The sequence below is a fragment of the Notothenia rossii genome (assembly GCF_949606895.1).
Source record: "Notothenia rossii genome assembly, chromosome: 12".
NCBI classification, from domain to species: domain Eukaryota; kingdom Metazoa; phylum Chordata; class Actinopteri; order Perciformes; family Nototheniidae; genus Notothenia; species Notothenia rossii.
The window spans coordinates 2,967,192-2,984,186 of NC_136911.1; the positions used below are offsets into that span (position 1 = coordinate 2,967,192).

Sequence of the window (16,995 nt, forward strand, 5' to 3'; positions counted from 1 at the left end):
CAGTTAAAGCTAAACATTGTTTTATTTATAATTTATAAATAGAAATTTAGATTTTCTCTGTATGTTTGTGTGACTATTCCCTTCAGGCTACTTTATGAACATTGACCAAAAGAGTGTGTAAGTATTAATAACAAATCGAAGTATAAATTACATTCTAGGAAATCACAAGAAATGATAGGAACCCAAACATAATGTGAAACCCACAACTTATTTATACCTGTCTTTCTGTGAGTCGTAAATTAAATACATTGAATTGGTATCTTGTATTTTCAGCATTTTACACTGCATGCCTCTCTGCGGTGTCATTCATATTTTCAGTTTCACACACTCACCGCTAGGGGGCAGTAAGAACCTAAATCTGGAGGATACCTGCTTATCATGAGCTGCCCATGTTTACGACCAGAGGCTGTCTTGTACTGGAACTGTTTGTCCAATTAATATTAACATATTCAATATTTATTAAGTCCCCGCAGACATACAGTACATATTCATCATGTCTGGGAGGAAGGACAACTTCACACACACTATTCCAATCATAAACAAGCATAGCTTATTGGTAATTGTTGAATTGCTTAAAATCTGTTTTTTTAAATATAAAATTTGGGAATTCAAATCGTTCCATTGTGAATGAAAATGATTGTAGTTATTTTTTATTTTTAATAATGTTGACGTTGTGAAGGTGTCTCGTTTCGTTAATTGTGATGGCATTTCTGACTAATAATAGTATTTTTGTTTACAAACTTAACAATAAAAGCATAAAATAAAGAACAAGTGTATCTAGGTATATGTTTTATTGTAATATTTATTGAGTTACTTATAAGTCATGAGACCTCAACCAAAATAATAATACTACTTACACAAGTCATAATAATCTAACAAAATAAGATATTTTAATAGTATTTCCCTACATTTACCTACATACTTTCAGTGTAGTAAATAACCTAAATATATCATAATAATCATTACCTGCCTTAATACTCTTACAGGTAGTTGCCATAACAATAGCCTTCCTACCATGCCATGGGACATTTTGCATCAGTAAACCAGTTTTAAGCCAGTCACCAAATCACATGTGTCATGTAAACAGACGGAGGAAATAACCTGCTGTATTACGGTTAGAGGCTGCAGATAAACAATGCAACGTAAACACGGTGATTGACAGGCAGCAGGTCCAATAGAGTCATCGCTTTCACCCACTTCCTGATTTTCAGCCAATCACCGCAGTGCATCAACAAGCCAGAGTCAAGTGCGGTTGAATCTGGTTCAACTGTCAAACTGATGCAAAAAAAGGGAACTCTGAAGAATGTTCCTTCAAAATAAAATAGAATTTAAGATATCTGTAGTGGTTCTTTCAGTGGTTTTCAAACTGTGGGGTGTGACCCCGGTGGGTCGCGGAGGTACTGCAGAGCGGGCGCGGGAAGATTTTTTTATTTGATTATTTTCTCCTTTTAGCTTTGTGAAGCACCTTGAGATGACGTTGTTTTTAAAGTGTGCTGTCCATTAGTTCCTCCAGTGTGTTGTTTTATTTTGAAAAACTGTAACAGGAAGTCGACCTTTGATCACGTCTAGCTAGAAAATGTTGTCCTGGACTGATTGTTCAACGATGTAGATCTAGGAATCCTTCTTTGCAACATATCGTCGGTGTGTTTCTGCTCCCTTATGGACATTAATTCTCACCCTCCTCTCTGCTGTCTGTCCTCCGGTGGCCCGCGGGCCGGGAGCCTCTGTGACGCAGGAGAGAGCAGGACTTTCCGGGTTCTGCTGTCAATACTAACGGGGATGAGATGTGTGTGTTCTGAATTTCATTCTGAGGCATCATCGTTCAATTAAACTTGCACAATGAGGATCTTCGTGTCTCTGCTGAAAAGCACCAACCCTAAAATCGAGTTTTACTCCAGGTTCTCCCCCTCCCCTCTCTCCATTAAGCAGTTTCTGGATTTTGGTGAGTTTCATCTTTAAGACTTGATATCAGGGGCCTTGCATTCCTTCATTGTGTTTATTCATTGCATTTTGTAGCATTACACTTTGTTATGGTGTGTCATCTATCTGCACAAACAGCAGCACTGTGCATGATGAAGGCTCCGCAGGTGTTTACTATGTGGACACGTGACTCTGCTTAATTAATAGAGATATTGGTCTGCAGTGAAGGACTGCTTACATGGGTTTTTTAAACTGCAAGATTTACAAGATGTAGTGTCAAAGTGAAAGCAATGAAGCAATGCACCTTACAACATACTTACATACAATAGTGCAAGTGACACAATGGTGCAAATAAGTTACTCATGTTTGCCAGTAACAGGAAGTACTTTAACTCGGAAAAGTACACATTTGAGGTATTTGTACCTTTTTTATTTTACATGTTATGCTTCTTTATACTTCCTCTTAACTTCATTTAATGATAACTTAATTTCCTTTACAGATTCAGGTATTCAAATGATACAATACATTAGGTGTATTATTACAGCTTTAGATAGCAGTATGTACCAGCTGTAATATAATAGTGATACACACAATTTAATCCAATAATATATAAGGTATTATTCTGATATGCACCCTTTTGCATACGGAGTGAAGTTACTTTAGTAGTATACAAAAAAAGTATATTTCTTTAATATTTAATGTGTACTTTTACTTCAGTCAGCTTTTGAGTGCAGCACTTTTGACTGTGGATTTGCTTCTGCTGATGTTTAATCTTTACTTTCCGGTTGATGTCGATCTTTAGATGCTGTTTTCAGGACTTGATTAATTGAAGTTTTGTATTACACAAATTAAAGTTCCTAGAAGGCTCTTTCTAAGTACCTGCACTCAGTGTTAGTCCTCTCTCTGCATGAGTCAATAATAACTTAACGATGAGACTTGAAATGTGAGATGACGGCGCTGTAAGCAACACTCGAGGCTTGTGTGTGTGTGTGTGTGTGTGTGTGTGTGTGTGTGTGTGTGTGTGTGTGTGTGTGTGTGTGTGTGTGTGTGTGTGTGTGTGTGTGTGTGTGTGTGTGTGTGTGTGTGTGTGTGTGTGTGTGTGTGTGTGTGTGTGTGTGTGTGTGTGTGTGTGTGTGTGTGTGTGTGTGTGTGTGTGTGTGTGTGTGTGTGTGTGTGTGTGTGTGTGTGTGTGTGTGTGTGTGAGAGCGCAGTGGGTCCACTCATGAAGGTGTGTTTCAGACGGGGACACATGAGTAGGGTTGCAAAATTCCGGGAATTTTCAAAGATGGAAACTTTCCATGGGAATAACTGGGCATTTTCTGAATTGAAGGTTGGCTCTTCATAGGGAACTTAAATATAGTTGGAGAAAGTATATTTTATCATAATCTTGACTAAAACAAACAGATGCCATTCAAGTACACTTGAATATCCATGACATTATTCCTCACACTGCTTACTGCATGGCTATTGAGACCACACCCCCTACAGGCACTGTGCATTCCTCCATCACATGCACGGATGATATCGTGGGGATTTTTGGATGGGGGGTGCATTTTTGTTCATTTTTGAATGAGTGGGGTTGGGGGGGATGACTGAGTAATATTTAACTCAACATTCATGTTTTTGTTCTTCAATGAAACAAATTATTGTTCAATAAAATAATTAAAACTTGTTCTGTTCTACTTATAAATAAATCTGTTGAAATCTCATGTTTTTTAATTGTATCATTTTGCATGGATGCTTTCTTATGACCAAACATTTATATTTATGCGTGTGGCGCAGTGGGTTAGTGTGTTGGTCTTCGGATCAGGGGGTCACAGGTTCAAACCCCACTGTAGTCAGCATGTCGTTGTGTCCCTGAGACACTTCACCCCAAATTGCTCCTGTGGGGATTGCCCTCAGTATTGAGTATGTAAATCACCTTGGATAAAAGGGTCTAACAAGTGACACGTAATATATAATGTTTCCAATATTTCCAAAATTCCCCACCTTAACTTCCCATGGAAATGTACCCGAAAACTTCCGCCCCTTTGCGACCCTACACATGAGACATCATCTTTGCAACAGAGAGTGTGTGTGTGTGTGTGTGTGTGTGTGTGTGTGTGTATGTTGCTTTCATTTCCCAATTTTAAGAATGTAGGAGCCGTGCCTCCGTGTTGCTGAATCAGAGGAAGTTGCTGCTGGGAGGATATGTCCTTTTTATTCTGCGAGCTCATCTAGTTTCACTGAAACATCTCTCTGTGTTTAAGGGTTAAAGTCACGCTCAGTGCAGAGTCCCAGTATCACGCTTCCTGTACGAACAACATGTCTTCGCATCGTGTGAAGACCTTTTTTTTTAGTAAAGTGAAAGCGTGTGTGCTTTTATGTGGCGCTGGAGTACATTGCATTTCGGTTGTTAATAAATGCAAAGTCACGGTGATTCCTGAGACAGATTTTTACCATTACACGGCAGTAATTCAGTTTTTCCTCTGTAGATCTAAAAGTGAAACCCTTCTAACCTTTAAGACCCCCCCTCTCTTTAAGATTTACTCGTATGCTTCAGGTTAATGTTGGACAGCGTGTCCGCAGAGTTTAAGGTGTCATATTAAAGGTTGAAAATTGAAACTGACTGCAGCTCCCAGTTAAGCATTTGGTGTTCGCCGCTGTTTGCCTCCTCTGACAGGCTCTGTGGTGGCTCTGTAGAGCTGCACATGAGAATCACTTTGTTTAAAACAAATGCATTTTGTCATTAGTGTTGGAAAGGGTTCGTGACACCAAAGAGGTCATGTGAGATTATTTACCTGAAACTGCTTTATTCAGGGTTTCCTTATCAGGGTGTAAACAAAGTTATTTTCTGCTATGTAAAAATGCACACGTTTCAGGGTTCACGTTAAAGTTAAAAACAAATGCATGTTGTCATTATTTCATCGTGTTGGAAAGGGTTCATGGCACCAAAGAGGTCATGTGTGACAGTTTCATTGGGTAAATGTGTCGCCCTTTGAGCATGCATCAGCGTTGTCTGCAAGAAGCTGTCATACATTCACTTTTTATCCAGTTTTAAGCCACATTTTCCTTTAAAAACCTATAAATCTTAGTGTTTTGAAACAGAATGCTTGGAGAAAAACCCTTTTTAGCCGCTGTTACTCTGCAGATTGTTTTGATTGAGAAACCCACTGTGATAGAAAAGTCTATTTAACAGGAAGGTGTCTTCTGAAATCCACAGTATGAGCAATGGCAATACAAAAAGCAGAATTCTGAACCTGTGTCCTGGCAGAAACAGAAAATAATGACATGTTAATCTCTACCAGATATTCCTCTCTCAGCTGCTTTGAGAATGTGTTTGTTTGTTTGTTTGTTTGTTTGTTTGTTTGCGTGTTTCAGGCCGGGACAATGCTTGTGAGAAAACGTCGTACATGTTCCTGCGCAAGGAGCTGCCGGTGCGTCTGGCCAACACCATGAGGGAGACCAACCTGCTGCCAGACCCCCTGCTGGGCATGCCCTCCGTCAGACTGGTGCAGAAATGGTACTTCCTCCAGACACTTCATATCGCTTCCTGTTGATACAATTTATATCAGGGGTGTCCAAACATACGACGGCCTGGGCCACTCGCTAAAGGTATCATCATAAGTTCAGTTATAAATTAGCAAAATCCATCAAAAGTAGGTCAATTATTCTTGATACTTGAATCTGCTTTAAGAAAAATGAACAGCCTACATCACAGCTCTCCAGAGAGTTTCATTGAATCTGTTAGCGGCTCATTCCTTACAACAGGAGCCCCAGATTGATTATCATGAGAGGAAATAGGAAGGGTTTGTTATGTGTATAAGTTATTGGGCTTTATCGACTTAGACTTGAACCACTATTTACTATTTAGACATACTTATGGCTATTTTACTCATATATATTTAGACTGTATTTGTGTTTATTTATTTATTTGTGTCTATTTTTTACTGCAGTGAGAGTTGCCAAAGACATTTCGTTGTACTTTGTATGATGACAAAAAATATTCTATTCTATTCTATTTGTTAGAAAATATTTTCAAATGTAATTGACTGAATTTATTGTAAAGTGAGCAAAAGAACACTATAATGTGTAATATATGTTTACGGATATATTTACGATACAAGACAAGCTCAAGTTTCATTTCATTATACTTTTTTAACCTGCCGTAGTTTGGACACCCTGTGTTATAGCGTTGTTAGTAACTGCCCTTTGCCCTCTGACTGTTTTACCAGGTACATGCAAAGCTTCGTGGAGCTGCTGGAGTATGAGAACAGAAAGCCGGAGGACCCTAAGGCTCTGAACGAGTGAGAGAACACTGTCTTTTATTAATGATTCACAGAATGCACATTCAATATGTAAGCTGCAGATTTTGCAAGCTGGCTTTATGACTGCATGTAGACGTGCCGTCTGCACAGTGTTTTTAATGTCACCATGCCCCCGCAGAACAACAGATTAAAACATACAGGGATTTGGATAAGACCGTCACGCTTCTATGGAGACTGTGGATCACTGGAAATGAAAAGAACAGTGATAACAAGCTATCATGAGTCATCTTAATGCTTTGTGAAGAACTTTTAGATCAAGAAAACAGATAGAAATGTACTTTCTAAAAGACTCTGACTGAGCATTTTGAGTGCAATTTATTTCTTGATATTAAATGAAAGCCAATTTTTTTTTATAATAGAAACTTGTGCATGATGTTTTCCAATGTCCAACCTCACTGAAGATCTCAGAATGACCAGAGATGGCAAAAGTACACATCCTTTCCTCAAGTAGAAGTTCAGATACTCGTGTTAAAAAATACTCTGGTGAAAGTAGAAGTACTGACTAAACTTCTTTACTCAAGTCAAAGTAAAGAACTTTGAAATGTACTTCAGTAAAAAGTACCCATCACTAGCAGCTGTTTTAAAGAGTACCTGACCTCCCTTTATATTAATAGAACAATAATGTCATTGTTAGCTAATGAATGTTTCCATGCTGAACAACGGCAACATGACAACGTTTTCATTGGTCCCTCTTCTTTAGAGAAGACCAGGAAATGATGGATACACGGATCGTGTTCAAATCAATAGGCACGCAATGACTCTAAATAATAATGATCACGCCACCAAACACACATTCAGACTAAAGGAACCAGCCTGTTTGGAAAATGAGAGAAGTAGAAAGTACAGGTATTTGTGTTCAACATGTAAGAAGTAGAAAGTACAGGTATTTGAGTTCAACATGTAAGAAGTAGAAAGTACAGGTATTTGTGTTCAACATGTAAGAAGTAGAAAGTACAGGTATTTGAGTTCAACATGTAAGAAGTAGAAAGTACAGGTATTTGAGTTCAACATGTAAGAAGTAGAAAGTACAGGTATTTGTGTTCAACATGTAAGAAGTAGAAAGTACAGGTATTTGAGTTCAACATGTAAGAAGTAGAAAGTCCAGGTATTTGTGTTCAAAATGTAAGAAGTAGAAAGTACAGGTATTTGTGTTCAAAATGTAAGAAGTAGAAAGTACAGGTATTTGTGTTCAACATGTAAGAAGTAGAAAGTACAGGTATTTGTGTTCAACATGTAAGAAGTAGAAAGTACAGGTATTTGAGTTCAACATGTAAGAAGTAGAAAGTACAGGTATTTGAGTTCAACATGTAAGAAGTAGAAAGTACAGGTATTTGTGTTCAACATGTAAGAAGTAGAAAGTACAGGTATTTGAGTTCAACATGTAAGAAGTAGAAAGTACAGGTATTTGAGTTCAACATGTAAGAAGTAGAAAGTACAGGTATTTGTGTTCAACATGTAAGAAGTAGAAAGTACAGGTATTTGAGTTCAACATGTAAGAAGTAGAAAGTACAGGTATTTGGGTTCAAAATGTAAGAAGTAGAAAGTACAGGTATTTGTGTTCAACATGTGAGAAGTAGAAAGTACAGGTATTTGTGTTCAAAATCTAAGAAGTCAAAGTAAAAAGTGGTCAGGAAAATAAGTAGTGGAGTAAAGTACTGATACCAGAACAATGTACTTAAGTAAAGTAATGAAGTATTTGTACTCCACTACTTCCCACCTCTGAGAATGACACAACAGGTTGCTCATTGATGAGTTTGTTTAACTATTTATTTTCCCTTCTCATTACATTTTTGTAATCTATTCCTCAGTTTCCTGGACCTGTTGATTGAGATCCGTAACCGGCACAACGACGTGGTTCCCACCATGGCGGCGGGGGTCATCGAGTACAAGGAGAAGTTCGGCTTCGACCCGTTCATCAGCAGCAACATCCAGTACTTCCTGGACCGATTCTACACCAACCGCATCTCCTTCCGCATGCTCATCAACCAGCACAGTGGGTCCCAGAAACACCACGAACCAGATATCAATAAAACATACAAATTAACTTTTAATTAAGTAAATAAATCCAGTACTTCATAGTGCCTTGCCACAGCCTACTGTACTGAAGATAACTTAACATGTGTTCATCATTTTGGTAACTATATTGAACATATTCCAGTTTATCCTAGAAGCTTGTAGATTTTGGTGACTCGCCCTTCTCTTCAAATCATTTCATTACACCACAAATACTGTCTGTTCCTGGGGGGGCTCAAGGTTTTGGAGAATATTTAGATCATGAGTATTTTAACACATGATTCACAACTGACTTTTAAAAACATCCTGAATTTGTTAAACTCTTATTTTGAACTTTGGATATAATTAAACTAGAAAAATGTATACAATTTTTAAATAAAAAATATGAGCTTGTCTCTCTAAAACATACAACTTAACTAAAATGTCATAGTGCCTTGCCACAACCTAGTGTACTGAAGATAACTTAACATGTACCGTAATTTTCGGACTATAAACCGCGCCTTTTTTCCAATTTTTCGACCCTGCGGCTTATATAATGGTGCGGCTAATCTATGGATTTGTACAGCTAACGGCCACTAGGGGACCTCCTAAATCTATGGATTTTACAGGTTACAGTCCACCACCTTTAACTCTATGGGCTCTATGGCCGGTCCGCGCCCCCCACCTTTAAGCGGCGGGCTCCAGCAGGAAAAGCTGGAGGCCGGAAAAGAGTGAGACAGGTAGCGCGCAAAAGTAAAAGTGGAACCGAGAGTGGTACGAGAGACAGAACGAGAGCAAGACAGACAGACATCACGAGAGCGAGACAGTTTGTCCCCGTACCACTGGTTGAAAACCACTGCTGTAGATCACTGCCGGCACGTGCGCTGGGAGCGCACCGTTTAAGTTTGAAAGTTGAAAAGTTTGTGTGTCTGAAACGCTATGTGATACAGTACAGTTTACATAGCACAGTACATGTTCTGTAGCTACTATTGCACTAAATGCTAACACTTGAATACGTTATGCAAATATGCAACTTGTTTGTTGAAATGTTAATAAATGGGAGCTTCCTCAAACAGCCCTCTCTTTCCCGACAATCCCCTCTGTGCACGAACCCTTACATATGGTAATGAAACATTAAAACACCTGCGGCTTATAGTCCAGTGCGGCTTATATATGTACACATCATTCAATTTAGCTGCTGCGGCTTATTAGTCCGAAAATTACGGTATTCATCATTTTTCAACATATTCCAGTCACTATCAGCGAAATCACTCGTCTATCCTAGAAGCTCGTAGATTTCTGTGACGGCCCCTTCTCTTCAAACGGCTTTTATTTCATTATTTGTAATAACTTGTATTTCTTCTTTCTGTGCAGCTCTTCTGTTCGGTAACGACACAAACCCTGCACACCCCAAACACATCGGCAGCATCGACCCCACCTGCAGCGTGGCTGAGGTCGTCACTGGTGAGTTTAAAATCCTCTGATTATACAATCAGCCGCAGCAGTGGCCCAAATCTAACAAGTTCATTTACTGTAAACGCCATGTTTATATAATAATAAAGGTTTAGCAGCGAGGATCCAGAGCTGCAGAAATGAATCTGAATGAAAACATGAACTCTCCTTCTCCCGTCCCGACTCGTGTTTTGTTTCCTCAGATGCCTACGACACAGCCCGGATGCTCTGTGAGAAATATTACCTAGCAGCTCCCAAGCTGAAGATCGAAGAGTTCAACAGTAAGAGATTCTGATTTTTTTTTTTTCCTAATATTTCACGAAATGTGTCTTACGTTCCAAGACGTACACTTTTAAATAAATATGACTTTTGACCAGAAATGTACACAACATAATATACTATAAAAGTTAAATTAAATTAAATAGGCTTAATTGACATGTGTTGCCAAAAAATAATAAAATTGGTGGAAGACAATAACATTTACAAAAAGGCAAGTAATCAGTAGAAGCTGTGAATGTACGGAAAGGACATTAGTATGTGGTGCATTAAACATGACCTCATCCTGTTATTATCATCAACAAACCAGCTTTGCGTGTGCACGTTTTTGTTTTCTATCAATGCCATCAACCTCGGTGATAAAAACGAGGCTAAATCTGGCACTCTGCGCATTTTTCTCACGCTTCTTTTTGTTGTTTTGTTCCAGTGAAGGCCCCTGATAAGCCCATCCAGGCGGTGTACGTTCCCTCTCACCTGTTCCACATGCTGTTCGAGCTCTTCAAGGTGAGAGTGTGCAGCATCGGGGGGGGGGGAGGGGGGGGGCTCAGTAGATACTCTTTAATTGTAATTGAATTGCAGTGTGATTATAACTCTATCAGGACTTTTGCAGAACTCGATGAGAGCCACGGTGGAGCTTCACGAGGACAACGAGGAGGGGTTACCTCCAGTGAAGGCCAAGGTCACTCTGGGTAAAGAGGATCTCTCAGTGAAGGTAACTCACACACACACACACACACACACACACACACACACACACACACACACACACACACACACACCTTTACACATACAAGTGTGTGTCCTTCCTCATCTGTGCCTCGATCCTCCCTCAGATCAGCGACAGAGGAGGAGGAGTTCCCCTGAGGAAGATCGACCGTCTGTTTAACTACATGTACTCCACGGCTCCTACACCCAGCCTGCAGCCAGGCACTGTGCCACTGGTACACACACACACACACACGCACGCACGCACGCACGCACGCACGCACGCACACACACACACACTTCATGTCTCTCCATTAGTGCTTGTCCTTAAACCTGCAGCTATTGGTCGACTCAATGCCGGAGAATCAAGTCAAAATGTTTGGATAATCGGTCGTTTTTCATGCAGAAATGTCACGAAATGCAGTTTTCAGTCTGACAAATATTGATCTTGTCTTTGTTTTATAATAATTATGTGAATATATTTTGGTTTGAACTAAAGAAACATGTTTAAAGACGTCACTTTGGACATCTTACTTTTACATCATTTTACATAAAACACACCAGTATTGACCCCATGTGACCTTTTCAAAAGCTATTTTCACCCATACATTTCTCATGACTTCTGGGAAATCACATTCTGCCACCCTCCCCTCCACTCCCCTCCCCTCCCTCCCCCTCCCCCCTCCCAACAGGCTGGATTTGGCTACGGTTTGCCGATTTCCAGGCTCTACGCCCGATACTTCCAGGGGGATCTGAAACTGTACTCCATGGATGGCGTTGGCACCGACGCCGTCATCTATCTGAAGGTAAGGAGAGCCAGGGTGATGTGGAGCATGACTCAGGAAGGTCAAAGATTGTGTGATATTTAAAGAAATATGCTAGTTTATCTTTTCGCTTTAATAGTGTAAGATGATTTCACTCTCATTTGTACAACAAGGATGGAGCAAGAGCCAGAATGAGCTTAGCTAGGCTTAGCATGAAGACGGCAAGCAAAGTCAAAATGTAATAAAAATCTATTTTCCTCCAACTCTAGGGATTACTTCTTAACCCTTAGACGCATGAGTGGGTCTTTGTTGACCCGGTGAGGTGGTTTTCTTAGAGTATCTTTATAATAACATTTTTTTATCATTTCATATTCCAGCTATTCCTCAAAAAACTGGTTTTGGATATCATGCCATTACATTTTTTAATTTACATTTTAAGAAATTGTAGTTTTTGTATTTCTACTCCAAGCTTCCATAAGTGGGTCAAAAATGACCCGCATGCATTTTCTATGGAATTTCGTTTTTTTTTTCCAAATGTAAAAAAAATGCAAATTATAAATAGTGAAAAAATTAAATATAAAATATTTCTGGTGTGAACCAAAATATAATACTAAATATTATAAAAGTGATTTCTCTTAACCAAAATGACAAAAATGGCATAAAAACACATATTATTCAAATACGGGTCCTTTTTGACCCACTTATGGAAGAAGGTAGGGTCCAGCCACTCTAAGGGCATCTAAGGGTTAAAGTTGACTTGGCTTTATAATGATATAAAAGATGTGGAAATGCCAAATAATTCACATTTCATGTTGTATTTGCTAATCGGTCCTGCATGTCTCAAAGGAGGTTATGGCTACTCAGAAGTGAGTTTATTAGATCTGAATTTAATTCCAATAAGTTAAAAGGCTCCTGTTGCATTTCTTTACTAACATATTTTGACTGTTCCAACATGGCGGCAGGAGAGGACTCTTTAAAGTAGAGACACTGCATACTGATATACACCTGAACATCAGCAGGAGAGGACTCTTTAAAGTAGAGACACTGCATACTGATATACACCTGAACATCAGCAGGAGAGGACTCTTTAAAGTAGAGACACTACATACTGATATACACCTGAACATCAGCAGGAGAGGACTCTTTAAAGTAGATACACTACATACTGATATACACCTGAACATCAGCAGGAGAGGACTCTTTAAAGTAGAGACACTACATACTGATATACACCTGAACATCAGCTGGAGAGGACTCTTTAAAGTGGAGACACTACATACTGATATACACCTGAACATCAGCAGGAGAGGACTCTTTAAAGTAGAGACACTACATACTGATATACACCTGAACATCAGCAGGAGAGGACTCTTTAAAGTGGAGACACTACATACTGATATACACCTGAACATCAGCAGGAGAGGACTCTTTAAAGTAGAGACACTACATACTGATATACACCTGAACATCAGCAGGAGAGGACTCTTTAAAGTAGAGACATTACATACTGATATACACCTGAACATCAGCAGGAGAGGACTCTTTAAAGTAGAGACACTACACACTGATATACACCTGGACATCAGCAGGAGAGGACTCTTTAAAGTAGAGACATTACATACTGATATACACCTGAACATCAGCAGGAGAGGACTCTTTAAAGTAGAGACACTACATACTGATATACACCTGAACATCAGCAGGAGAGGACTCTTTAAAGTAGAGACATTACATACTGATATACACCTGGACATCAGCAGGAGAGGACTCTTTAAAGTAGAGACACTACATACTGATATACACCTGAACATCAGCAGGAGAGGACTCTTTAAAGTAGAGACACTACATACTGATATACACCTGAACATCAGCAGGAGAGGACTCTTTAAAGTAGAGACACTACATACTGATATACACCTGAACATCAGCAGGAGAGGACTCTTTAAAGTAGAGACACTACATACTGATATACACCTGAGCATCAGCAGGAGAGGACTCTTTAAAGTAGAGACATTACATACTGATATACACCTGGACATCAGCAGGAGAGGACTCTTTAAAGTAGAGACACTACATACTGATATACACCTGAACATCAGCAGGAGAGGACTCTTTAAAGTAGAGACATTACATACTGATATACACCTGAACATCAGCAGGAGAGGACTCTTTAAAGTAGAGACACTACACACTGATATACACCTGGACATCAGCAGGAGAGGACTCTTTAAAGTAGAGACATTACATACTGATATACACCTGAACATCAGCAGGAGAGGACTCTTTAAAGTAGAGACACTACATACTGATATACACCTGAACATCAGCAGGAGAGGACTCTTTAAAGTAGAGACACTACATACTGATATACACCTGAACATCAGCAGGAGAGGACTCTTTAAAGTAGAGACACTACATACTGATATACACCTGAACATCAGCAGGAGAGGACTCTTTAAAGTAGAGACACTACATACTGATATACACCTGAACATCAGCAGGAGAGGACTCTTGAAAGTAGAGACACTACATACTGATATACACCTGAACATGAGCATTATATGTCGTCTTTTAAAGATAATTAACCATGAGTTCTCATCGTCCTGTGTCTCTTTTCTCCAGGCTCTCTCCAGCGAGTCCTTCGAGCGTCTTCCCGTCTTCAACAAGTCTGCGCTGCGACACTACAAGACGAGCCCCGAGGCGGACGACTGGAGCAACCCCAGCCGAGAGCCAAGAGACGCCAGCAAGTCCAATTACAAAGCCAAGAGATAACTCTGACCCCCTGCTGGGAGCATGCACGATGAAGCGTTGCCCTTGGGTGAACGCTCTGATCAGACCTGCTTTAACATTCCTGATGTTTGGACCATATTGATTAATTACTTCTGCACCCAAAGACAATGAGATTCATCCGCGTAGCTTTTATTGACTAGTTTTGGCTTTGTTTCCCCTTTTATCTGACCATGAGCTGAACCCACTGCATCATCGTTTTCTGGTTTTTTGGCCGCTGCTTCCTGTGGCTGATTAAACCCCTCGCTGCTTTCTCACCGTCAGCTGAGGGAAGGCTTTCTGTCTCTGCTGCTCAAACACCAGCAGAGACAGAAAGGTTTGAGTTTCAGTGCAGATTGGAAGAACAGGAGGTTTCATTTCCTTCCTTTAGGGAGACACTTTTGAACCGAGCGCACAATCAGGCCAGCGTGTCGTTGGCAGAGTAAAGAGTAGTTTTGTATTTAAGCCTGGGAACATAGAGAAACTGTTTTGGGAAAATTATAGAAAAAAATGCATGAAGAGCAAGATTTATATTTAAAGTGGACCTGTCATGCTATATTTGAATAATATAGTGTAGGACCATACCTATATAAGACATATTTATACTTTTTATTTATCAAAATACCAAACAGATCATGCATTTTAGCCATTCCTCATTTCGCTCAGTTTAACACTGTCTTTGCATGGGCTGATTCTGTGAGAACGGCACCATCTACAGGCCTGGCATATGTACTACAGCGTCTCCAGTGCTTTCCAACGGCAATGTCCGTGGCTGTCTCCTCCTGATTGGTGGAGCTGGCCCAATAGCCGTGGCGCCACTTCTGTGACCTCATAGAAGTGTTCAAATCTGGATCAGTCTGTATCAGATCCGTTGCAGCCCCTTTTTAAGACATTTGGGTATGGAGGAAAATAGAGAGGGTTGTGTTTTCTGACACTTGGTGAGTTCCCTGGAACACCGGGGAAACATATTCATGTAGAAAAGACGTACAAAAGTGCATTTTGCATGATAGGTCCCCTTTAAGATCTAGACGTTTTATTTTAAAGAGAGAAGGCCTTATTCTAGTTTTTTTATGTTTTAAAAAGCTGCTTCGAAGGCTGTGGAGATTTAAGATCATTAACAATTGGAGAATATTTTGTTTCTATTTTACATCTTCACTCCTTTAAGTCAACTGTACGCCCACCTAAGCTAGGGCTGCAACCAACACATATTTTAGGTATCGATTAATTGAATATTCTCTAGATAATTGTTTGGTATGTAAAGCAGCAGAAATTAGTACAAAATGTCCTCTAGTACCCTAAAGTAAAAGCTGATGTCTTTGGATGTTTAGTTTTGTCAGTCCAAAACACAAAAACCTACTTGAATATGATATGAAACAGAGACAAGCAGGAAATCTGATCAAAATAGTTTCTGATTATTTGTATTCTAACCCCTGTAACTTACACATACTATTGATCGACAAGACTGAGGGACATTTCTGCTTGCGAGCTAGCTCTAACGATAACTAAAAGGACCAAAGCAGCTTCAACCTCACCAGCATGATGTCAATGTACCAATCAGAACAGAAAAAGTAGGAACACATCATTACATCTGCTTTTTACACATTTTAGACCAATCACGCTCATACCTTCTACTTTTGGTATTATGTTATGAATGATTTATGAACACAGTTTGTGTATTTTTGTTTTTATCACCATTTGTTAAGTTCATTTTAAACGAGGAACACAGGGTTTAATTTTTATCGTTGAAATTGAAACAGCGTTAACTGTTAAAACGGTATCTTACTGCAATGTTTCTTTATTTAAACAAAAGGAAATCAAGTCTTTAGAAAGAGAGTTGGGTTAAATATCAAAACTTAATTCTGAATAATCCGATTTTCTTCTTCTAAATGTTAAATGTAAGACTAAATTATCTTTGTACTAAATGATAGCGCTAAACACTTGATTTTTGTCCCACAAATCACATTAAGGGAATTTATTTGTGCGCTTTCTGACCCAACATGTATATTCTTCCTTCAAATAACTTCACACAATCACATCATACCTAATTCTTTGGACACACAGAAGATTAATTATGATTTGCAGAGATCCAAGGTCACCACTTGTATCTGAACACCTTCATAGTAGCAATATCCTTTTTGGTAAACTACTGAAAAATCAAGCATGGCTCGCATTGCGTGTTAAGAATTGAAATGATCTGAAGTGACTTCCTTCTCTCGTCTCCTTCAGCTCCCTCTGATCCCAAAAGAAAGGAGAGTAGCTGAATAGTTCCTCACTGCCGATGCCTTCAAACCTGCCAGTCTCCCTGAGGGACAAACCTGCAGTAACGAGTGTTAGACGCTCAGAAAAACTGTCCTTGTTTATTTAAAATGCCTCCGCTCACCACCTGTAATCACATTTAACAGCTAAGTTTGAATCGGTGGTTTTAAGAGGCGTCTTCAGTAGTCGTGGACCTTTACTGTTAAAGACTACTTTGTGCATTTTAGTAAATATTGTGTATATAACGATGTGTTTGCAGTACAGTGTGGAGTGATCTCTGTTTTCTATCCTCCTGTACCTCCAGTTTTGTGCATGAACCCCTTGCTGTGTAGGCGGTCATGAAAAAATATGCAAAATGGTGAGCAGTCTGATATCAGCACGAGACAATAAATAACATTTTGCTGTTGTGTGCCAATTTCCTGCATCGTTTGTGTTTTGTTTGTTGGTCTATTAATGAACTGACTCGTGCTCCGTGCTAAAGTCTTAGCCCTCTTTAATCAAGAGCTCTTGTTCGGGTCCCGTACATGTGGATTTAAACATAGGTCACAACTATGTGG

General features: G+C 39.4%; 1 protein-coding gene across 2 annotated transcripts; it reads left to right on the forward strand.

Moving 5' to 3' along the window:
- Nucleotides 1-1,542: 1,542 nt before the first annotated feature.
- pdk3a (pyruvate dehydrogenase kinase, isozyme 3a) lies at nt 1,543-16,857 on the forward strand. 2 transcript variants are annotated; one of them, XM_079662147.1, is made up of 12 exons: nt 1,543-1,942; nt 5,281-5,422; nt 6,135-6,206; nt 8,036-8,220; nt 9,594-9,683; nt 9,875-9,952; nt 10,375-10,451; nt 10,558-10,659; nt 10,781-10,888; nt 11,345-11,458; nt 14,039-14,159; nt 16,409-16,857. In XM_079662147.1, the coding sequence occupies exons 1-12, from the start codon at nt 1,840-1,842 to the stop codon at nt 16,441-16,443; spliced, it is 1,227 nt and encodes a 408-aa protein (XP_079518273.1). In that variant the 5' UTR covers nt 1,543-1,839; the 3' UTR covers nt 16,444-16,857. The 2 variants fall into 2 exon arrangements, with proteins under 2 accessions (XP_079518273.1, XP_079518274.1); XM_079662148.1 differs by having other exon boundaries at nt 14,039-16,857.
- The last annotated feature ends 138 nt before the right edge of the window (nt 16,858-16,995 follow it).

What these genes read in the sequence shown, in the direction of transcription:
- pdk3a (XM_079662147.1), top strand. Translation starts at nt 1,840, where the DNA reads ATGAGGATCTTCGTGTCTCTGCTGAAAAGCACCAACCCTAAAATCGAG. An exon ending in GTCAGACTGGTGCAGAAATG is followed by an intron (nt 5,423 to 6,134) that starts GTACTTCCTCCA and finishes CTGTTTTACCAG; the next exon opens with GTACATGCAAAGCTTCGTGG. An exon ending in GACCCTAAGGCTCTGAACGA is followed by an intron (nt 6,207 to 8,035) that starts GTGAGAGAACAC and finishes TCTATTCCTCAG; the next exon opens with TTTCCTGGACCTGTTGATTG.